Source organism: Oncorhynchus keta, chromosome 34 (assembly GCF_023373465.1).
Source record: "Oncorhynchus keta strain PuntledgeMale-10-30-2019 chromosome 34, Oket_V2, whole genome shotgun sequence".
Classification (NCBI taxonomy): Eukaryota; Metazoa; Chordata; class Actinopteri; order Salmoniformes; family Salmonidae; genus Oncorhynchus; species Oncorhynchus keta.
In genome coordinates, this window is record NC_068454.1 from 41777997 (window position 1) to 41803015 (window position 25019).

The window sequence follows — 25019 nt, forward strand, 5'->3', positions numbered from 1 at the left end:
CTGTAATCAATTTTAATTATGGGCGGAACAATTCACTGATTTACCGTTAATTAGTCTCTAAAACGTCTCCAGTAATGTTAACTTTTTGACGTTACCACCTTCCAAGCATATTGGACTGACCCTACTGATCATACAAGAAGTGGCGTTGGGCCTATATAGTCTTTCCATTTATACTTCATTCAGCGTTTTTCATTGAAGGGTTTTAAGAGGCATTCATTAAGTGTAATCATGTCAACTTAGAGATTAGAAAGTGTTTGACAAACCTGGCTTGGAAAAGTGCAGTATCCTTATGCTGTTATGCTTTTCATAAAGGCCTCCAGTAGAAGACGAAGTTGAGTCTGACCCATCGGTGAAAGCAACACGCTGACCCCACCGCTTGTGTCACGTGCGCAGAGCGGTGCAAAATAAATTTATGCATGTCTGTTATTCAATCATTATGCGTGGCCAGGCGCTAAAATAGATTCTATTTGTGACGCTCAACGAGCTGCAAGTCCGGCCTCTCCCATCTCCTCATTGGTTTTTAAGAGCATATACCCACGTGGGTGATTGAAAGATGAACTGGTGTTCACACTCCAGTCAGTTGTAGTCTTGGACACAAGTTGAGAATGACACAAATATTAATTTCCACAAAGTTTGCTGCTTCAGTGTCTTTAGATATTTTTGTCAGATGTTACTATGGAATAATGAAGTATAATTACAAGCATTTCATAAGTTTAAAAGGCTTTCATTGACAACTACATGAAGTTGATGTAAAGAGTCAATCTTTGCAGTGTTGACCCTTCTTGTTCAAGACCTCTGCAATCCGCCCTGGCATGCTGTCAATTAACTTCTGGGCCACATCCTGACTGATGGCAGGCCATTCTTGCATAATCAATTATTGGAGTTTGTCAGAATTTGTGGTTTTTTGTTTGTCCACAAGTTCTCAGTGGGATTAAGGTCTGGGGAGTTTCCTGGCCATGGACCCAAAATATCTATGTTTTGTTCCCCGAGCCACTTCGTTATCACGTTTGCCTTATGGCAAGGTGCTCCATCGTGCTGGAAAAGGCATTGTTCGTCACCAAACTGTTCCTGGATGGTTGGGAGAAGTTGCTCTCGGAGGATGTGTTGGTACCATTCTTTATTCATGGCTGTGTTCTTAGGCAAAATTGTGAGTGAGCCCACTCCCTTGGCTGAGAAGCAACCCCACACATGAATGGTCTCAGGATGCTTTACTGTTGGCATGACACACGACTGATAGCACTCACCCAGTCTTCACTGGACAAGCTTTTTTCCAGATGCCCCAAACCACCAGAAAGGTAATTCAGAGAAAATTACTTTACCCCAGTCCTCAGCAGTCCAATCCCTGTACCTTTTGCAGAATATCAGTCTGTCCCTGATGTTTTTCATGGAGAAAAGTGGCTTCTTTGCTGCCCTTCTTGACACCAGGCCATCCTCCAAAAGTCTTGCCTGCTGCCATTCCTGAGCAAGCTCTGTACTGGTGGTGCCCCGGGCCCACAGCTGAATCAACTTTAGGAGACGGTCCTGGCGCTTGCTGGACTCTTGGCCGCCCTGAAGCCTTCTTCACAACAATTGAACCACTCTCCTTGAAGTTCTTGATGATCCGATAAATGGTTTATATAGGTAATCTTACTGGCAGCAATATCCTTGCCTGTGAAGCCCTTTTTGTGCAAAGCAATGATGACGGCACGTTTTTCCTTGCAGGTAACAATGGTTGACAGAGGAAGAACAATGATTCCGAGCACCACCCTCCTTTTGAAGCTTTCAGTCTGTTATTCGAACTCAATCAGCATGACAGAGTGATCTCCAGCCTTGTCCTTGTCAACACTCGCACCTGTGTTAACGAGAGAATCACTGATATGTCAGCTGGTCCTTTTGTGGCAGGGCTGAAATGCAGTGGAAATGTTTATGGGGGGATTTAGTTAATTTGCATGGCAAAGATGGATTTTGCAATTAATTGCAATTCATCTGATCACTCTTCATAATATTCTGGAGTATATGCAAATTGCCATCAATTTGCAGCAGACTTTGTGAAAATTAATATTTGTGTCAAAACCTTTGGCCACGACTGTAGTAATGCATCGTAAAGTTGGTTTCCAACCGCCATATAAAGTCCAAAGAAGTAAAAAAGAAGCCTGAGGAAGGAGGAGAGATGACGAGAAAGGAATATGGTTTACCATTTTATCTGTGGATTAATTGTCTGAGTAGAGGACCTTGTGTATTTCAGGCATAATAACAACCAAATGTTTATATCCCAGGACAAAATAACTAGCAACAGCAAGCTAGCTAGCTAAATTGCCATACATGCTTTTCGACCTGTCCCCCTATTAATATAATTGGTTCAAAGTTTGTTTTGAAATTTCAACCTGCTTGTCCTGATCTTGTCTGATCGTGTCCGGTTTGGTCAGCATGTAAGTCATAAGGGTAAATAATAAAATAGTAGGGCTACACTGTACCGGTTGAATATGTCACAATAATTCAAATAAAGATGTCAAGAAAAATAGATTTAGACCCTACAGTTATCATTACCGCAAGTCACCCGCAAGAAACATGTGCGAAGGGACTTGAAATCATGTGGAATACTCTCAGAATGCGGTGTGGTTCGACGATAACGGTGACATTTTTCAAAGGCAGAGATGAGTGGCTGAGATGCGCCGACAGTGGACGCTTTAATTCAGGTTTCAAGTGATAGGCAATTGTCATTCAATAAACTTTTGGGTGTTTTATTAGTTTGCAGTGATTGTATGGCAATCAGATGAAAACAGCGTGAGTGGTTACGTTAATGTCACATTAAAAGTGAATACTTTTAAAAATGGTAAACAAACTTTCAGACCCATAGATATCCTATTATATTAATAGGGATTCTACATGTAATTCTGTGTTTCTGCTCCCCCAGAAACTCCAAATTGGAGGACCCAAGATTGATTAATGATGCTCAGGCTCTTCCCATCTGATCTACTGTATTTACTCTTATCTGGGCAGGAATGGCTCCATTAAACACTGCTGTATCCCATCTGAAAGTGGCCGCTTTTGTCATGAGGTGAAAAATGATTGATTCCTTCAGAATGTGTGAAAATGGATTGGGCCCATTAGGAGGCAGCTTTTCCCACCATTGTTTGTCGGGGGCCTACAGGATATTCAGTCTTGTACTCACTTGGCGGCAAACTTGACCATCTGCTTGCTGGCACGCTCCCCCACGGCGACCAGGGCCTGCACGTTAAACTGCTGCTGACGCAGGACCAAGAAGCACTGCTTCCCTAAAACGATGACAACAATACAATAGGCATCAGCAGGGGCCCTCTCATTTGGGCTAGCAACTCCTAACTCACTTGTCAAAACAGGTGCCACGGTGGTTCTATACAATGCCATGTCACTCTCTCAGGCCAACACGTCATACCTGTTTCAGATTCCACCTCTCACCCATTAAAACGCTTTTCACAGCATTTCCAGGTAACTGTCAGAACCGTGAACAGACGACCCTTTGAAGAAAGGTGTATGGAAGGAGGCTGAGAGCTTATTCCCAACCAAACACCTTGAGACTGTGTAAACCAGGTTTGTCTACCATCAGACACAACCCAAGTGCTTTGATGTGGTGTCCTCTGTTCATTGACTGGGGGGGGGGGGCTGTAATCCCCAAAAAGCAGTCACTTCATCCCAGTGTAAATCAGGATGTTATTCTGCTCTTAAGGACATCCTTCACTGTGGAGCTGAATGAAGGTTGAGGAAAATGGATTTTGACACGGAAGTTGTCCTGGAAGGAAGCCGTAACGATATCATCATAACACGATGGTTTATTTATTAGTATATTGTTAGCACAGTTGTGTACGTGCTGGATGTTTCGAATAATTTTGGATGGAATCCGACAGTTAGCCAAGGCTCAATGAGTTCATTGTATTATAGCCTCAAGCTCTGACAAGTTTGGAAAATAACAAATTAACCCAAATTTGAGGTTCCATTTAAATAACTGAGCTTTGGTTGGAGTTTTCAAACTTCTCAAAAAGAGACTTGCATGTGCTTGTATAATGAATCTATAATAGCAAAAACATCGCACTCCACAACCCCCATCCCCTATGTCCCACATCACCAGCAAATAAGGTAAAAACTTCAAGTCTGGTGTCATTCTGTGATTTTCCAAGATTGTGCACAATTCTTTTAGCTTTTTGACCTTCCATATTTGCCAACCTGAGGAGAGTTGACTGAAAAAAACAAAGCTCTTCTCTGAATAGTGACTATTTGGCCCAAGGACAGTTGGTAATCTTTTTGGTAAACCCCAAGGTTCAGTTACGGCGCCATTTAGATTAGAAGGCTGGCTGTGTCCTGAGGACTAAAGGGAAAATATGAGTGATTGGGAGCTGGACAAAGATGGAGAATCTCACCTTTAGCTCTGCTGGTGTGAATCCGGGCACGCACCCAGATCAGCTGGCCTGCCTTCTCAGGTGTCAGCTCATGGACACGCACCAACCCTCTGTCTGGCTCACAGGGGAAGAAAAGTGTGCCTTTCAAGAAAACTTCAAAGTCCATATACCTCCTTCCCCCTTCTGCCCACACACACATTCACACAAAGAAGCTCATGGGTTGTTCCACCAATTCGGTGCCTTTTGAGAAGTGTAACTTAGTTGTTGTTTTTTAAAGTCAGTCATAAAAAGCACATATTCAACTTCACAAAAACACGTTTTTCCATCTCAAGTGGTTAAATAAAAAAATTACTATAGTAGGCCTAAGTGCCAAATAAAGTAACGGCCATAAATCCCCTCTTGACAGGGGGAGTGGAAACTTGTGTGCTACAAGGAGCAGCAATTGAATGTAGTTTTCCACCACAAAACTGAAAGAAAGGAGAAAAAAAAGGCACAAAAAAAAAAGAGTAGAACCAGCACACCTGGTTTTACACTATGATTTGACTATTAGATGTTCAATGTTCCTTTTGAAAAACATTTGAAAAAGGAATAGTTTCACCATATTAAAACGAGAGTTCAGTTCACGTAACAGGGTGACCTTAAAATGAGGGACAGATGTAAACGAATCACAGTAAATAAAATAATCATCTTTAAAATGGAGTGTCAAAGCAACAAAATAACAAGGGCTTTACAATGATGGTGAAACTTGAAGACATTTTGGGATTAAGGGATTACTTTAGCAAACATTTGTTCATAGGAAAAAATGGATTGATTAAATTATCCATGTGGTCTATATTAAAAGGGCACCTAATTTAATATAACAGGCTTTTAAAATGCAATATCGGTGTGCAATTTCTCCTTAAAATATCAAAGGGACGCAAAAGGCACCCTATTCATGGAAAGACACTCATATTACAAGGAGAGCAGAAGTCACAAATATGAAACACTCTGCGGCCCTGCGTAGAAGTCGCCCCATTCTCTGTCTTATGAGAAATGAACTCCACTTTGCCCTATGTCACTGATGCATGCTTAACGTTACATGCACCCCGGTGGCAGTGAGCCACCCATTTGGTTGAACCTGATTCCACCCACATGTAAGGCAGGCTGTCTCGCGCCATCTTTCCTCATCCCTGTGGACAAGCATGCAGGTGGGAAGGCAACTTTGTTGTATGCCATTGGAGCTGAAAGAGCAGGCAGACAACCCATCCGTCACATTTATCTGGGAGTTATGGCACGCCACAATCATCTTTGATATCTACGCCGTCTTTACTACTGCCACTACTGGCGCCATGTCACTGAGTCACTCCGATATAATCACGTTATCTATATTACCTAACAGTAGGGGCTGTCGAAAATGGGGATATCCTCTGTAAATAATATGTTGGAACAAAGAAGAGAGGAGTTAGTTGTTGACTGTACTACTGACCCAGTTTCTGCTGGGACTGTACCATCGGAGGGACACCGTACCGATCCTTGGCAAAATCCTGATGAATAAGAGAAGAGTTCATTTGCTAAGCATTTGAATACACTAGCTTCATAGGAAACATCACTAGAGGTGCATACGTTTTGATTTTAATTTGGTATTGCGCCATATAGAAAAAGGTGTAAATAAATACTTCATATCTGAAACTAATTGAAACATGGAAGAATTGATCCTCAAGGATACTTACATCGTCATCTGTGCTTTGTTGGTCAGCAGACTGAAAAGAAAAGGCAAATCAATACAGTGGGACATAGGCCTAACATTGCATTTAAATAGTGGTAAACTGCCTTTATTAGGAACAGCAAGTGGACTGATTATCTGTGCAACAACTTCTTGGCGACCTTCATGCAAAATCCCCATACTATGAAAGTCAGTATTAACGGTTAGGCTACCATTTCATTTCCCATGCAAGTTGATATGTCTACGGTATTGGCTGGTGGAATAGAGGGAGAATGAGTGGAATGGCCATGTAAGTGAATGGATGCTTTCGCAGTTTCTAAGATTCAAGGGAGAACATATTCCATCTGAAATATAGGTTACTTTAAGTGTTTCACCTAAGACATTTTTCAGCAGCGGCGGCTGACACCATCTGAAATAACTGATGCGTGGCACTGCACTGTAGGGAGATGAGGAGCAAGCGGTGGCTGTGCACTCATGGGTCTTATCTGCGCAACTGCTCACCCTGTTTGCAACTAATATAAGTTGTAACTTGTTACTATAATCTTAGGGTAGGTAGCATAAACGTAATCACATAAAATACGGATTTGCATTCGTATACGCATCAGAAGTTGCAATGCAAAGTTACACCTCACTTTTACATAAAAAATAAAAAATAACATTTTTTAGTCAATACATAAAAATTATCCAAATTCAGAAGAAATGCCCAAAAAATGCAGTTCCGGGGGAGGTGATGTAATATGGACCCGGTAAGCCAGCCTATTCCCTATAATGTAAACTCCAACAGAAATAATTTCAAAATGTATAACTTCAAATTAAACCAAATCATTTGCACTCACGACTGGTCGATTACATTTTATTTTCAGACAACTTACAAGCAAATACCTTATTAAATTTGTTGTTACAAATCAACTTGCAAGGTTGCTAGCCAACTAGCCTGCTAACGTCAGCCCTACTAGCCTGCTAATGTTAGCACTACCAGGCTGCTTACATTACGTTAGCAACTTGCTGACTCATGTAGTGCTATCAAATGATCTTACAGACACATTCAAGAAAACCAAATACATTAAATCATCTAAACAGTTATCAAAGAACATTAGCTATATGTAGTTGTCTTAGCCAGCAAGCTAGCCAGCCTACTAGCATGATCTATTTTGCCAACTAGCTATTAGCCTAGCCAGCCAAGCCTCACAATTATAGTCGGAATGCTAGAGCCCAATTACTGGAGACCAGCTAGAACACCGCTAACACAACTAAAACTCAAAGCAAAGAAAAAGAAAAGACTTACAGATTGATAGCTGGGGCCATCCGAAGGGAAAAATTGTAAAAGTGTGCAGGTGTAAAAGTGTCCGATTTATTCCAGGGGTTATCTTTATTTGTACTATTTTCTACATTGTAGGATAATAGTGAAGAAATTAAAACTAATTAAATAACACACATGGAATCATGTAGCTACCAAAAAAAAAGAAATCTAAATATAATTTTAGATTCTTCAAAGTAGCCACCATTTGCCTTGACAGCTTTGCACACTCTTGGCCTTCACTCAACCATCTTCATAAGGTAGTCTGGAATGCATTGCAATTAACAAGTTAATTTGTGGATTTTTTTTCCTTTTGAATGCATTTGAGCCAGTCAGTTGTGTTGTGACAAGGTAGCGGTGGTATACAGAAGATAGCCCTATTTGGTAAAAGACCAAGTCCATATCATGGCAAGAACAGCTCAAAAAGCAAAGAGAAACGACAGTCCATCATTCCGTTAAGACATGAAGGTCAGTCAATCCGGAAAATGGCAAGAACTTTGAAAGTTTCTTAAAGTGCAGTTGCAAAAACCATCAAGCGCTATGATGAAACTGGCTCTCATAAGGACCGCCACAAGGAAGGAAGACGCAGAGTTCTCATCTGTAGAGGATGAATTCATTAGAGTTAACTGCACCTCAGATTGCAGTCCAAGTAAATGCTTCACAGAGTACAAGTAAGACATCTCAACATCAACTGTTCAGAGGAGACTGGGTGAATCAGGCCTTCATGGTCGACTTGCTGCGAAGACACCACTACTAAAAGGACACCAATAATAAGAAGAGACTTGCTCGGGCCAAAAAATACAAGCAATGGGCGTTAGACCAAAGGTAAGATTTCCACTGGTCTGAGTCCAAATTTGAGATTTTTGGTTCCAACCGCCCGGTCTTTGTGAGACGCAGAGTCGGAGGATCTCAGCAATGTGTGGTTCCCACTGTTAAGCATGGAGGAGGTGGGATGGTGTGGGGGTGTTATGGTGACACGGTCAGTGATTTTTTTTTAATTCATGAAACACTTAACCGGCATGGCTACAACAGCATTCTGCAGAAATACGCCATCCCATCTGGTTTGCGCTTAGTGGGACTATCATTTGTTTTTCAACAGGACAATGACACAACACACCTCCAGGTTGTGTAAGAGCTATTTGACCAAGAAGGAGAGTAATGGAGTGATGCATCACAGTGATGCAACCCAATTGAGATGGTTTGGGATGTGTTGGACCGCAGAGTGAAGGAAAAGCAGCCAACAAGTGCTCGGCATATGTGGAAAATCCTTCAGGACTATTGGAAAAGCATTCCAGGTGAAGCTGTTTGAGAGAATGCCAAGAGTGTGTAAAACTCATCAAGGCAAAGGGTGGCTACTTTGAAGGATCTCAAATATATGTTGCTATGTTTAACACTTTTTTGGTTACTAGATGACTCCATGTGTTATTCCATTGTTTTGATGTCTTCACTTTTATTCTACAATGCAGAAAATAGTAACAAAGAAAACCCTTGAATAAGTAGGTGTTTCCAAACTGGCGGCAAAGATTTAGGGGAAACACTGCTACTTCATGAAAGCATCTGAACTGAGATTGTCCCTAATGAGACAATGACCCTGTCAACTGGGTTAGGGCAGGGATGTCCTTGTCCCATCGTGCTCTAGCGACTCCTGTGGCAGGCCGGGCGCATGCACGCTGACACGGTCGCCAGAGGTACGGTATTTCCTCCGACACATTGGTGTGGCTGGCTTCCTGGGTAAGCGGGCATTATGTCAAGGAAGCAGTGCGGCTTGGCTGGGTCGTGTTTCGGAGGACGCGCGGCTCTCGACCTTCGCCTCTCCCAAATCCGTACGGGAGTTGCAGCGATGGGACAAGATTGTAACTACCAATTGGATACCACTAACTTGGGTAGAAAAAGGGGTAAAAAAAAAAAACATAAAAACAGTTTAACTTTCTCTCACTTGCTTACGATGCAACACTGATACCCGACTTAAGAAAATGGCTCTTTGTTTGAGTGGACAAAAACAAACCAAAGACAGGAATTGCAAAACAATGGACCCCCCCGCCCAATTGTGTCAAGTCAATAGCACTGAGGGGCAGGGAGGCATACAAAACCCACTGACCAGTTTGGCCTGCTTCTCAGCCTTCTTAGCAGCTTTCTCCGCTTCCTTCTGCTGTTTCTTCAGGCCTTTCTTCGACGGGGCCTGGTCCGCCTCCTCCACGACCCTGCAACAGGAAGTCCAGACCAATGCAAAACATAAGTCAACTAGCTACCTACATTTTGGGGGGCTTCCTGTAGGAAGTTTTTGACCGCTGGGTAAATGTATTCCAGCCATCACCACCATCTCTGAATGTGGCTAATGGCACAGGTTGATGAGCCATGTTTCTGTCCAGGCTAACAATAAACACAGCTACTGGGGAAAAATGGATCACTTAAAATTCTAGGTCAATATGATTCATACGGACTACAAGGGTGTCTAGACTTTGTTATGACTACAGGAAGCACCAGGGAGCGGTAGGCATAGGAGATTTGTCTCCAGACAGAGATCAAAGATTCCATGAAAAATAAGAACTTTGCACCTCCTCAATAATATTACTACGCATGTTGCACATCCACAGCAGGAGGTATTTTTCTCATCCACAACCTGTGATCGTGCCGGGTTGTGTCATTGTACTCCCTGACAGTAAGCGTCTACAGGAAATAACACTGATCAAAAGGAGAATAGTGACATAAATAGCAATATAAACAACAATCACAACAGCAACAGATGGCGTTAAGCAATGACTTCAAAAGAAGGACCTGCCAGTGTTTTTACAATGTTTTCCCTTCCACTTGTTTCCTGTCACAAAGGAAATCATAATAGGCATTAGGCAAAGGCAATTCTTCACCAAAACTCAAAATTCTTGATGTTGAATCTTGAACATTTTCAAAAAATACCATCCTTACCTCCTGTAATACTATAAAAGCAACCCCTGGGAACCATACAGGTATGTCAACAGAGTCAGGATGAGTGAGGGCAATTAAGCACATTCACACCTATATACATATCCAGTGGCATTAACACACAATGAGGAGAGGAGGAAATGGTGGTAGGACCCCTGACCAGGCTGCAACTGATTTAATGGCATCTAGCATTACTGATAGGCCGTTTTTCACAATGAAGATAGAAAAAGGGACATTTGAGAGGTTGTCGAAAGGCATTGATGCTGGAGAGACAATACTGTTTGTGTAAACTTGATCACATTCCAAGTGCTAGAACAGATGTCGCATTGGGCCATGTTTTTGAAACAGCTGAAATGTAGCCATTATCCTTATATTTGAGACTTGTTTAATTGAGGTTTTACCTGAAATTACACTAACAGTCTGTTACATTATGAAATTGGCACAATAGCTGCCGCCTGCCAGCTGCACTGAGCCACGGAAGACTCTAGAAAACCATTTCCGCCACCATTTCTTTAAAAACTGTTGATACGATCTTAAAATGTTGACATAAGCAAGTCATTTGTGATTTCAGAGTTGGCACCACAGGTACCAGAGTGCTGCTGGGGGGACGGGGACGATGACGACATTGTTTTCCTGAGGACCAGAGTTTCCCCTGATCTGGTCTAACCTAACCAGGTAAAACTCCAGGTGTAACATAGTAATAATTCAGCAGATGCAACAACCCAAAAATTGTTTTATATAAACTATGATGGGACTCGTTTTTTTAAAAATAATTAGGTAATATAGAGAGGAAAAAATTAAAACATATGGAAAAACTCCTGGCCCTAGGGAGGATGAAAACATTAAAATCCTGTCAAACAAATCATGAGGTGAATCAGTCTAAAAAAAAAACAGCAATTTGTCCTTCTTTCCAATGGTTCTGGCAATATTTTTTTATTAAACCAAATCAAAATTGCCGGTGCAAATGGCAGCTTGCCACACGTTTGCCGGCGGCCCTGCTGTGCTGATCCCTGCAACGTGGATAGATTGAAATCTCCACACAATGATGCAAATTAAGAAACAACCTGTACGACTTATATGCATTTTCTTTTTGGGTGGCGAGAATGAGTTTCCATGTACAGTGCATTCGAAAAGTATTCAGACCCGTTGACTTTTTCCACATTTTGTTATGTTACAGCCTTTTTCTAAAATGTTTTCAATTGTTTTTCCCCCCTCATCTACACACAATACCTCATAATGAAAAATCAAAAACAGATTTTTAGAAATAGTTGCTCCCAAGCGACGTCAGGTTGGATGGGGAGCGATGCTGCACAGCTATTTTCAGGTCTCTCAAGAGATGTTCGATCGGGTTCAAGTCCAGGCTCTGGCTGTGCCACTGAAGGACATTCAGAGACTTGTCCCGAAGCCACTCCTGCATTGTCTTGGCTGCGTGCTTAGGGTTATTGTCCTGATGGAAGGTGAACCTTCACCCCAGGCTGAAGTCCTGAGCGCTCTGCAGCAGGTTTTCATCAAGGACCTCTCTGTACTTTGCCTCGATCCCAACTAGTCTCCCAGTCCCTGCCGCTGAAATACATCCCCACAGCACGATGGTCACCACCATGCTTCACCATAGGGATGGTGCCAGGTTTCCTCCAGACGTGATGCTTGGCATTCAGGCTAAATAGTTCAATCTTGGCTTCATTAGACCAGAGAATCGTGTTTCTCATGGTCAGAGTTGTTTCGGTGCATTTGTGCATACTCCAAGTGGGCTGTCATGTGCCTTTTACTGAGGAGTGGCTTCAGTCTGGCCACTCTACCATAAAGACCTGATTGCTGGAGTGCTGCAGAGATGGTTGTCCTTCTGGAAGGTTCTCCCTTCTTCACAGAGGAACTCCAGAGCTCTGTCAGAGTGAACTTCAGGTTCTTGGTCACCTACCTGACCAAGGCCCTTCTCCCCTGATTGCTCAGTTTGGCCAAACAGCGAGCTCTAGGAAGCATCTTGGTGGTTCCAAACTTCTTCCATTTTATAGTGATGGAGGCCACTGTGTTCTCAGGGACCTTCAATGCTGCAGAAATGTTGTACCCTTCCCCAGATCTGTGCCTCCAAACAAGCCTGTCTCCGAGCTCTCCTTTGACCTCATGGCTTAGTTTTTGCTCTGACATGCACTGCCAACTGTGAGACCTTCTAGACAGGTGTGTGCCTTTCCAAATCATGTCCAATGAATTGAATTTACCACAGGTGGACTCCAATCAAGTTATAGAAACATCTCAAGGATGATCAATGGAAACAGGATGCACTTGAGCTCAATTTTCAAGTTTCATAGTTTTCAAACATTCTCAAAACCTGTTTTCACTGTCATTATGCGGTATTGTGTGTAGATTGATGAGGATTTTCCCCCATCCATTTTAAAACAAGTCTGTAACTTAACAAAAATGTGGAAAAAGACAAAGGGTCTGAATAAGTTAGCTTATAACAGTGAACCTTTTTTGTTGGATACACATAAGGCAATGCTAGGTCTTGTAGCATATTTTGGTTAAACTATCCCCAAGTCAATGGAATTGCAAGCCTCTGCATGCACAGTGCATTACTCCATCACATGTACAGCTGATTCTCAAGATTTTCAGCCCACACTACTACACTGTCTGAGCCAAGGACTACATGCTTTCTGATAACGATATTGTAATGTATTGTTGTATTGTTATCAGAAAGCACGTAGTCCTTGGCTGACAGTGTAGTAGTGTGGGCTCAAGATCTTGAGAATCAGCTATACGTGATGGAAGAATGCACTGTGCATGCAGAGGCTTGCAATTCCATTAACTTGGGGATAGTTGTAAGGTGAATATAATTTATATGACATGTTTTGCTAACTAGTAAATAGTAGCCTACAGCAAAGTGTATTTAAAACATTTCCAACTTGTTAATTTCTGCTCATTAGTTTTTGCTACCATGTGGGTTTTAGCTTGCTTGAGCCTGCTAACTGAGTGTTAATTTACCTGTTTCCATACGTTTCATTTTAAAACATTTATCTTACAAAGGAGTTGTTTAATTTAACTGCTTAACTATTTATCTGTACATGGAATTTTATTATTTTTCATCTAATCTTTACAGGAAAGGGCACTATCTGATGTGTGGAGACAATTCACTGCAGCTAATGTAGAAGGAAAAGCTGTCTACATTTGCAAATACTGTGCCAAATCATATGTGACGAATGCAACAAAGATGTAAAATCATCTGGCCAAGTGCATAAACTTCCCTCAGGGCTCACAACAAGCAACCTCTGACAAAAGTCCCTCTACTTCTATTCGAGGTGAAAATGAAATCCGAAATCCCACGTTTTTTTTGACTCAATGGAGGAGCATAGTCAGAGAAATGCTGATATATATTTTTTTACCCCCTTTTTTTCTCTCGTGGTATCCAATTGTTGTCTCATTGCTACAACTCCCGTACAGGCGAAGGTTGAAAGTCATACGTCCTCCAATAAACAACACAACCAGCCGTACGTTCTTAACACAGCCAGCCGCACCAATGTGTCGGAGGGTGCACCTGGCAACCTTGGTTAGCGCTCACTGGAGTCGCTGGTGCGCGATGAGACAAGGACATCCCTACCGACCAAGCCCTCCCTAACCCGGACGACGCTAGGCCAATTGTGCGTCGCCCCACGGACCTCCCGGAGCCTGGGCGCGAACCCAGGGACTCTGATGGCACAGCTGGCGCTGCAGTACAGCGCCCTTAACCACTGCGCCACCCGGGAGGCCTAGAGAAATGCTGATTAATGTCTTGCTCGAGCTGTGTATGCAACTGGTTCCCCTCTGATGCTCACAGGCAATGTGTATTGAAAGAGATTTCTGAATGTTCTTCGTCCAGCATTCACCCCTCCAACCAGACATGCTTTATCTACTCATTTGCTGGATGCAGAGTTCAGAGTTCAAGTGAAGATCAAGCAAATCATAGAGAAAGCAGACTGTATTGCAATGATCTCTGATGGGTGGTCAAATATTTATGTGCAAGGAATAATTAACTACATCATCTCCACCCCTCAACCAGTATTCTACAAGAGCACAGACACAAGGGACAACAGACACACCGTTCTCTACATTGCAGATGAGCTGAAGGCAGTCATCAATAACCTTGGACCACAAAAGGTATTTGCACTGGTGACAGACAATGCTGCGAACATGAAGGCTGCTTGGTCTAAAATGGAGGGGTCCTACTCTCACATCACACCCATTGGCTGTGCTGCTCGTGTATTGAATCTGCTTCTCAAGGACATCATGGCACTGAAAACAATGGATACACTCTACAAGAGAGCCAAGGAAATGTGCTTAGATTGTTGGACTAGTAACCGAAAGGTTGTAAGATCGAATCCCCTAGCTGACAAGGTAAAAAAAAAAGAAATTGTTCTCTGCCCCTGAACAACGCAGTTAACCCACTGGGGTATTTCATATACCTAACTATTTTTAAAATGTTTACTAAGTTGGGGTCATCTAGCAGCAATCTACCTCACCAAGCAAAGTGAGAAGAATAAGAGCACCACATTGAAGCTGACCAGCAATACCAGTTGGGGTGGTGGTGTTGTCATCATGTTTGAGTCTCCTGGAGGGGAAGGAGTCTCTCCAAGAAATGGCCATATCACAGTCTGCCGATATGGACAGACCCATCAAAAGGATACTCCTGGATGATGTATTTTGGGAGGGAGTGGTAAGCAGCCTGAAACCTATAGCAGTAGCCATTGCATGGATTGAGGGAGACAATGCTATCCTGTCTGATGTTCAGACTCTGCTTGCAGATGTAATAGAAGAAATCCATACTGCCCTAACCACTTCATTGTTGCTCCAAGCAGAGGAAACTGCAGTTCTGAAATACATCCAAAAGCGTGAAGACTTCTGCCTGAAGCCCATATCCGCCCCAGCGTACACGTTGGACTCCAAGTATGCTGGCAAGAGCATCCTGTCTGGTGCAGAGATCAACAGGGCCTATGGTGTCATCACTACTGTGCCTCGCCATCTTGGCCTGGATGAGGGCAAGGTTCTTGGCAGTCCGGCGAAGTACACTTCCAAGCAAGGGCTTTGGGATGGAGATGCAATATGGCAGACATGCCAATATATCTCCTTAGCCACCTGGTGGAAGGGACTTCTGTGGATCTGAGGCTCTTTCCCCTGTTGCCTCCATCATCCTCCAAATCACCCCAACATCAGCCGCCTCAGAGTGCAATTGGTCCTTGTTTGGGAAAACACACACCAAAGCACGCAACAGGCTGACCAATACAAGGCAAATGTGAGGCTTTTTGAGCCTGACAACTAGCCATCCTCAACCAGGTTGGAAAGTGACAGTGAAGATGAGGCCTCAGTCTGACGTTCAAGATGTGGACATTGAAGAGGTCCAGAGAGAAGACATGGACGGCTGAGAGGAAGACAACCAAAGCTTTGGTTTATAGACGATCATTTTACAGATGTATGTTGAAACCATTTTTGCGAGATGCAGTGGATCATTCAATATTCCCTTTCTTTTGTTGTTCAGTGAAATCATCCCATGTGAAGAGTCAACTCATTTAATTAAAGTTAATTTCGTAACAAAATTGTTTTTTATTATTTATTTATATTGGAAGGATTTAATCATTTGCAAATACGTCTACTTATGATAAGGTAAAATGTTTATGTTTCTGTCTCCATATGATATGGTAAATATATCCAATGCAAAAAACATCTACATTTAAATGGTATTCATATTAATTTGCATATATTTCCATTAATTCCCATATATTCCCACAGAAAGTTTCCACCTCTGAATATTCCCCAAAATGTGCAACCCTATTCCCATGCGTAGCCTCCTGGCTAGTGGCTGGCTATTGTGACATTTATGGTACTTTTGAGTTGCTAAGCAAGAAAGTCAACCGAACCTTCTAAGTGTATATTATGTAAATAAAATGTTCTTCCCGACAACTCGATTCAGTGAGAATATGCCCATATTCCTCCAAATGAAAGAGTCAGTGTGACTACTTCAACATGTGCCATCATGTAGAGACTATGGGTTATTTTACAGAAAACAAAGGAAGAAATTTGATGACTGATTATGCCACCCTACTCATTTCGGATTTTCATCATATATAGGCCTATTTTAACATTTTTGTCAACACTTTTTGGGACACCTGGGCCACATTCAGTTACAAAAACCTTGCAGATATATTAATGGAATTTCTCTCATATATATATATATATATATATATATATATATTTAACCTTTTATTTAACTAGGCAAGTCAAATTCGTATTTACAATGACTGCCTACCCTGGCCAAAACCTAAACCGGACGACACTGGGACAATTATGCGCCGCCCTATGGGACACACAATCACAGCTGTTTGTGATACAGCGTGGAATCGAACCAGGGTCTGTCGTGACACCTCTAGCACTGAGATGCAGTGCCTTAGACTGCTGCGCCACTCGGGAGCCCCTAAATAGAGCAGACATGATTCCTTATTCTTCAGGCATGTTTGTTATACTGTAGCATATTTCTATCTGAACATTCCAAAACGTTGCGTCTTGCTGAACATCCCCCTGCCCTCATGTAAAATCAGTCTTGGGCTTCACCTGCTGTGAACACAGCAGCGCTTGACAGTAAAAAAACAAATTGTCACTTGTCCATAGGACAAATAGGACAGATCATTTTTACTTGTCCAAAACTTCAAGTCCCTTACAAGTGAAGAAACATCTGGAACACCATGGGCCAAAACAGTGCTTGTGTTGCATCATGCAAGGAACCACTTCAAAAGATAAAAAGCATTATTATTACTAGTATTGACAATGGAAGGCTGCTGGTCTCTGATCCCATGTATTATATCTCCTGCCTTTGTTGCCTTGAGAAAGGCACTAACCCCCCTCTCCCAAAGTAAAATACTGCACTGATAGGCTACTGTATAAAACATGTGGTCAACCCTCTATCTGGAGAGCTACTGGGCATGTAGGCTTTTGATCCAACCCTGCTCAAACACAGTCAGCTTATCAAGGGACTGCTGAGCAGCTGTTTTTTTGTCTTTATAAAAATAATTCCCTCATTCAATTACATGGGATCAAATGGCTATGGTGGGCGACTTCAAAGCAAGGTAGCTAACTAAGACACGTTTCTCTCTGTTTTCTCTGTTACTTGTCAATTAGGCTATTTTAATCATTTTTTTCAACATTTTTAGAATTATATGGCCAGTATTGAATAGAGGAGAATCCCAGCTTTCCAACGGTGTCAGAATTATTTCAACACCCTATTTTGAGCACTTGAGAGACGTTTTATAACCGGAGTACTCAGCATTGGTTTCAAACTGTGCACCCATATTTGCAGTTGTACACGAGTGCCGGGTGGGAAAGTTATTTAGGACATTGGACATGACATTAATACATGCTAATACGGAAATAGTTAACCAGCCAAACTACACAATGTGTTTTGAATTGGCCATCTAGTTAAAATAATGATATACAATAGACTATCTGCTGCTGCAACGTCTCTCTCGCCTCTGGCAAAAGCCCACTCGCACTGGCATGCATGCAGGTGATGCAAACACCATGACCTTTTACAGCTATAATTGGGGAAATAACTAACTAGCAAGTGGACAAGCGTTAATGTATGCTATACAATGTTCAACACTGGCTGTCAAACAGTGATCTAGACTTGTCAGTTTATTTCTGTCCCAAAATCAATTGTAATGCTTCCCCTACACTTGCCTAACTGTTAAGGAAAACACTGCACTTTATGACATGGTTGTGCACTCTGACCCGAGCAGAAAACTGCCACTGGTCAAACAACTTGGGGAATGTGTATGGATGGACAGGTTATGACAAGTTCCCTTTTGCAGAGCCTTTACAATCACACTCAATAATGAATGGCACATGTCATGCTACCTTTCTCACAAATAGGTTTTATACGATATACCGGTAGTTAGCTATGTACATCGTTTATTTTGAGTACAGAGACATGCAAATTGCAAAATGAAAGTTCAACCACTAAATCAAGGCTTTGTTTTAACTAGCAAGCTAGCTACCGAACTAACTACTAAGTTCGGCACGCATGAAAAGCAGCTGTTAGCCAGCTAAATTAAGTGGCATGTATTATCGAGCATGATGGCACGGTCAGAGAGCATTGGCATGTAATGGTGCTTAGCTTGCTACTGTTAAGATACTAGCAAGTTAACTCGCTGTCAAACTTTAGCTGTAGAAGCCAGCAGAAAGAAACGTGGACTTCACGGCTGTAGCTGCTATTCGTGACATTTTCTGTTTTAAACAGGCTAGCTAGCAAACTAGTTTGCTATGTTGATGGAAAACTGATACATTAAATTGCTGATGCAATCACCTGAAAATACAACAGGCTTTAGCTAGCCAGCTAACGTTACAGTATCTAACGTTAGCGTTTAAAACATTCTGAGACACGAGAAAGCATTTCTCTTACCCTTGGACTCCATCTTTAGTCATGACAGCTATTATTCTTTTGAGATGGTAGTTTCTTGACAGTTACTTCTGAGACAGAGTCAGCTGTTCAGAGAGCATTCATAGGCGGTAGAAGACAGGCCTATTTCCCTGATGCACAGAAAAATAGTTTCTCAATCCGGGCTGAAACTAGGTCAAAGAACAATAGTTCCGCAAGAGCTGTTGAAATCTCATTCTGTCATATTTCAAATCAAGAGTTTACTTACAAGCCCTTAACCAACAATGCAGAGTAAGAAAATATGAGCTAAAAATAAAATAACATTAACGAGGCTAAATACAGGGGGTAAATAAATCCAAGTTAAAAAAAGTAACACTATAAAATAACAGTAAGGAGGCTATATACAGGAGGTACTGAGTCAATGTGGGGGTTAGTGGTTAGTCGAGGTAATTGAGGTACTATGTACATGTAGGTAGGGGTAAAGTGACTATGCATAGATAATAAACATTGAGTAGCAGCAGCGTAAAAAAGGGGGTCAATGCAAATAGTCCAGGTAGCCATTTGATTAACTGTTCTTATGGCTTGGGGGTAGAAGCTGTTAAGGAGCCTTTTGGACCTAGACTTGGTGCTCTGGTACCGCTTGCCATGCAGTAGCAGAGAGAACAGTCTGTATCTTGGGTGGCTGGAGTCTTTGACCATTTCTAGGGCCTTCCTCTGACACTGCCTGGTATAGAGGTTCTGGATGGCAGGAAGCTTGGCCCCAGTGATGTACTGGGCCATACGCACTACCCTCAGTAGCGCTTTGCGATCGGATGCCGACCAGTTGCAATACCAGGCGGTGATGCAACCAGTCAGGATGCTCTCAATGGTGCAGCTGTATAACTTTTTGAGGATCTGAGGACCCATGCCAAATCTTTTCAGTCTCTTGAGGGGGAATAAGTGTTGTCGTGCCCTCTTCACAACTGTCTTAGTGTGTTTAGACCATGATCGTTTTTTGGTAATGTGGACACCAAGTAACTTGAAGCTCTCGACCCGCTCCACTACAGCCCGGTCAATGTGAATGAGGGTGTGCTCATTCCTCCTTTTCCTGTAGTCCACGAACAGCTCCTTTGTCTTGTTCACATTGAGGGAGAGGTTGTTTTTCCTGGCACCACACTGCCAGTCTCTGACCTCCCTATAGGCTGTCTCATTGTTGTCGGTAGCAGGCCTACCAACATTATGTCGTCGGGAGACTTAATAATGGTGTTGGGGCCGTGCTTGGTCATGCGGTTGTGGGTGAACAGGGATTATAGGAGGGGCTCCTGTGTTGAGGATCAGCGTGGTAGATGTGTTGTTGACTACCCTTACCAACTGCGGGTGGGCCGTCAGGAAGTCCAGGATCCAGTTGCAGAGGGAAGTGTTCTCACGTAGGTGTTCCTTTTATCCAGGTGGGAAAGAACAGTGTGGAGTGCAATAGAGATTGCGTCATCGGTGGATCGATTGGAGCGGTATGCAAATTGGAGTGGGTCTAGTGTTAATGGGATGATGGTGTTGATGTGATCCATGACCAGCCTTTTAAAGCACTTCGTGGCTACAGATGAGGTGTGCTATGGGTCGGTAGTCATTTAGGCAGGTTTCCATGGCGTTCTTGGACACAGAGACTATGGTGGTCTGCTTGAAACATGTAGGTATTACAGACTCAGTCAGGGAGAAGTTGAAATGTCAATGTAGACACTTGCCAGTTGGTCAGCGCATGCTCTGAGTACACGCCCTGGTAATCCGTCTGGTCCTGCGGCTTTACGAATGTTGACCTGTTTTAAAGTTCTTACTTACATCGACTAAGGAGAGTGGGATCACACAGTCGTCTCAAACTGCTGGTGCTCTCATGCATGCTTCAGTGTTGCTTGCCCTTGAAGCTCTTCTGGTAGGCTTGTGTCACTGGGCAGCTCGCAGCTGCCCTTTGTAATTCGTAATAGTTTGTAAGCCCTGCCACATCCAAAGAGCGTCAAAGTCGGTGTAGTAGGATTAAATCTTAGTCCTGTATTGGCACTCTGCCTGTTTGATGGTTCGCCGGAGGGCATAGCGTGATTTCTTATACGTGTGTCCAGCTCCTTGAAAGCGGCAGCTCTAACCTTTAGCTCAGTGCAGATGTTGCCTGTAATTCATGGCTTCTGGTTGGGATATGTACGTACAGTCACTGTGTGGATGATGTCATCAATGCACTTATTGACGTATGCCTCAATGCACATATTGGCGTATGCCTCATGACTAACGAGACATGGTGTGATGAAAGAAACATACAGGAACTCAAATCCTTCTGTTCACCTGATTTAGAATCACAATCAAATGTAGACCGCATTATCTACCAAGAGAATTCTCTTCGATTATAATCACAGCCGTATATATCCCCCCCCAAGCATACACATCGATGGCTCTGAACAAACTTTATTTAACTCTTTGCAAACTGGAAACCATTTATCCGGAGGCTGCATTCATTGTAGCTGGGGATTTTAACAAAGCTAATCTGAAAACAAGACTCCCTAAATTTTATCAGCATATCGATTGCGCAACCAGGGTTGGTAAAACCTTGGATCATTGTTACTCTAACTTCCGCGACGCATATAAGGCCCTGCCCCGCCCCCCTTTCGGAAAAGCTGACCACGACTCAATTTTGTTGATCCCTGCCTACAGACAGAAACTTAAACAAGAGGCTCCCACGCTGAGGTCTGTCCAACGCTGGTCCGACCAAGCTGACTCCACACTCCAAGACTGCTTCCATCACGTGGACTGGGACATGTTTCGTATTGCATCAGATAAAAATATTGACGAATACGCTGATTCGGTGTGCGAGATCATTAGAACGTGCGTTGAAGATGTCGTTCCCATAGCAACGATAAAAACATTCCCTAACCAGAAACTGTGGATTGATGGCAGCATTCGCGTGAAACTGAAAGCGCGAACCACTGCTTTTAATCAGGGCAAGGTGTCTGGTAACATGACCGAATATAAACAATGCAGCTATTCCCTCCGCAAGGCTATTAAACAAGCTAAGCATCAGTACAGAGACAAAGTAGAATCTCAATTCAACGGCTCAGACACAAGAGGCATGTGGCAGGGTCTACAGTCAATCACGGACTACAAGAAGAAACCCAGCCCAGTCACGGACCAGGATGTCTTGCTCCCAGGCAGACTAAATAACTTTTTTGCCCGCTTTGAGGACAATACAGTGCCACTGACACGGCCTGCAACGAAAACATGCGGTCTCTCCTTCACTGCAGCCGAGGTGAGTAAGACATTGCTTTGAGAGACTAGTCAAGGACCATATCACCTCCACCCTACCTGACACCCTAGACCCACTCCAATTTGCTTACCGCCCAAATAGGTCCACAGACGACGCAATCTCAACCACACTGCACACTGCCCTAACCCACCTGGACAAGAGGAATACCTATGTGAGAATGCTGTTCATCGACTACAGCTCGGCATTCAACACCATAGTACCCTCCAAGCTCGTCATCAAGCTCGAGACAAGAACTTGTTTCGAATTTTCCAAGTCTACGCAGGTCCACAAACAGACTTTTCCACCGATATACTATGTTCTCTATGCCTCACCTCAACTGCGGTAGGAACAAAAATAATGACTTGTTATTACTAGGGCAGTCTTGCGTTTTATTGTAAAAGCTTGTTTTAAAAACAAGACACAACATGGATGTGGAAATGTGAGAGAAAACAAAAGAAAAACCTAAGAGTCCCCAATCACAGCCTCTTTTTTTTTTTTTTAAGGAACATGTAAGGAATAAGTCTTTAGTGCTTGGGCACCCAATCATTTAGAACCATCTCAGGGTGTCAGGGGTTTAAAAACCAAAGAGGAACAGCCCCATCGACAATGCATTTTTGACTTTGGAAAGCGGTGTGTAAGAAGAGAGATTGTAAAACAAAGTATAAACCGAATTTGTGCTAGCAAACATACAATACAAATGAAATACAAAACTCGACAGACATATACTTTTGAGAAGATCAGGGTGTTTTTGGATGAAGAAGCCAAGGACATCACATGCCCTGCATCGAAGTCGAGGGCAGGACAGAAACAGGCTCTCAGAATGTAGATTCCCTTGTTGAAGCACAAGACAGAATCACAAACATCAAGTATTGCTGTTTGAGATTTGAATAACTTTATTTATTTATGAAAAGACATTGTCAGCGTAACCATTTTTGTTTTCTCTTTTTATTTTATTTGTCTATTTATTTATTTGTTTATTTGTCAGGAACTGAACAGACTATGTTAAATAACAATACATTTTTATTTTTATACATTTTATCATTTTTTTAAGATGCCTTGCGTGTTAGTACATTACATTTGAATGGTTTATTGCGTTCTCTGGCATTGTGTTGCCCCTTTATACATTGAAATGTTCAGTCTTTTTTTGTTAGCAAGTTTTAAGTTCCTCGGCATACACATCACAGACAAACTGAATTGGTCCACTCACACTGACAGCGTCATGAAGAAGGCGCAGCAGCACCTCTTCAACCTCAGGAGGCTGAAGAAATTCGGCTTGTCACCAAAAGCACTCACAAACTTCTACAGATGCACAATCGAGAGCATCCTGGCGGGCATACGTATATACTGTACTCTATATCATCGACTGCATCCTTATGTAATACATGTATCACTAGCCACTTTAACTATACCACTTTGTTTACTTTGTCTACATACTCATCTCATATGTATATACTGTACTCGATACCATCTACTGTATGCTGCCCTGTACCATCACTCATTCATATATCCTTATGTACATATTCTTTATCCCCTTACACTGTGTATAAGACAGTAGTTTTGGAATTGTTAGTTAGATTACTTGTTGGTTATCACTGCATTGTCGGAACTAGAAGCACAAGCATTTCGCTACACTCGCATTAACATCTGCTAACCATGTGTATGTGACAAATAACATTTTATTTGATTTGAAGCCGGTGATTGATGTGGTATACTCCTCAATGCCATCGGATGAATCCCGGAACATATTCCATTCTGTGCTAGCAAAATAGTCCTGTAGCTTAGCATCTGCGTCATCTGACCACTTCCGCATTGAGCGAGTCACTGGTACTTCCTGCTTTTGTTTAGCTTGTAAGCAGGAATCAGGAGAATAGAATTATGGTCAGATTTGCCAAATGGAGGGTGAGGGAGAGCTTTGTACCCGTCTCTGTGTGTGTAAGATCATGCAAGATATGGACGTTTTGCTTACACTCTTAGAAATAAGGCATGCGGGAGTGTGGTATATGGTCAACATACCATGGCTAGGGGCTGTTCTTAGGCACGACGCAAACTGGAGTGCCTGGATACAGCCCTTAGCCATGGTATATTGGCCATATACTACAAACCTCTGAGTTGCCTTATTGCTATTATAAACTTGTTACCAATGTAATTAGAGCAGTAAAAATAAATGTTTTGCCATACATGTGATATACGGTCTGATATACCACGGCTGTCAGCCAATCAGCATTTACGGAGCAAACCACCCAGTTTATAATTGTATACTGTATATATAATATATTTGGGGCAACAGGTAGCCTAGTGGTTGGGCCAGTAACCGAAAGGTTGCTAGATCGAATCCTAGAGCTGATAAGGTGAAAATCTGTCGTTCTGCCCCTGAATAAGGCAGTTAACCCACTGTTCCTAGGCTGTCAATGTAAATAAGAATTTTCTCTTAACTAACTTGTGTGGTTAAATAAAGGTCAAAAATATACAGTACCAGTCAAAAGTTTGGACACACCTACTCATTCAAGGGTTTTTCTTTATTATTATTTTCTACATTGCAGAATAATAATGAAGACATCCAAACAATGAAATAATAATATATGCCATTTAGCAGACGCTTTTATCCAAAGCGACTTGCAGTCATGTGTGAATACATTCTACGTATGGGTGATCCCGGGGATCGAACCCACTACCCTGGCGTTACAAGCGCCATGCTCTACCAACTGAGCTACAGAAGGACCTGTTTAAAATTACTGTTTAAAATGACAGATGAAGGGTAGTTTAGATTTTTTAAATTATTATTATTATATTAAAAAATGAAATAACACATATGGAATCATGTAGTACCCAAAAAAGTGTTTAAAAAAGTAGATTATTCAAAGTAGCCACCATTTGCCTTGATGACGACTATGACGACTATTGGCATTCTCTCAACCAGCTTCATGAGGTAATCACCTGGAATGCTTTTCAATTAACAGGTGTGCCTTGTTACAAGTAAATGTGTGGAATTGATTTCCTTCTTCATGCAATTCTTCTGATTTCCTTCTTGAGCCAATCAGTTGTGTTGTGACAAGGTAGGGGTGGTATACAGAAGATAGCCCTATTTGGTAAAATACCAAGTCCAT

At 42.4% G+C, this 25019-nt stretch overlaps 1 protein-coding gene across 1 annotated transcript in view; it reads right to left on the bottom strand.

Annotated features, from left to right (window-relative positions):
* LOC118367151 (aspartate--tRNA ligase, cytoplasmic-like) overlaps positions 1-18849 on the bottom strand; it is a 32411-nt gene extending 13562 nt beyond the window's left edge. The window contains exons 1-6 of the mRNA XM_035750244.2: positions 18681-18849; positions 9450-9552; positions 6062-6091; positions 5818-5875; positions 4374-4466; positions 3152-3254 (exon numbers count right to left, since the gene is read on the bottom strand). Coding sequence (XP_035606137.1) covers positions 3152-3254; positions 4374-4466; positions 5818-5875; positions 6062-6091; positions 9450-9552; positions 18681-18703 — 410 coding nt within the window. The 5' untranslated portion in view covers positions 18704-18849. The remainder of the gene's footprint in view (positions 1-3151; positions 3255-4373; positions 4467-5817; positions 5876-6061; positions 6092-9449; positions 9553-18680) is intronic.
* Positions 18850-25019: the final 6170 nt, after the last annotated feature.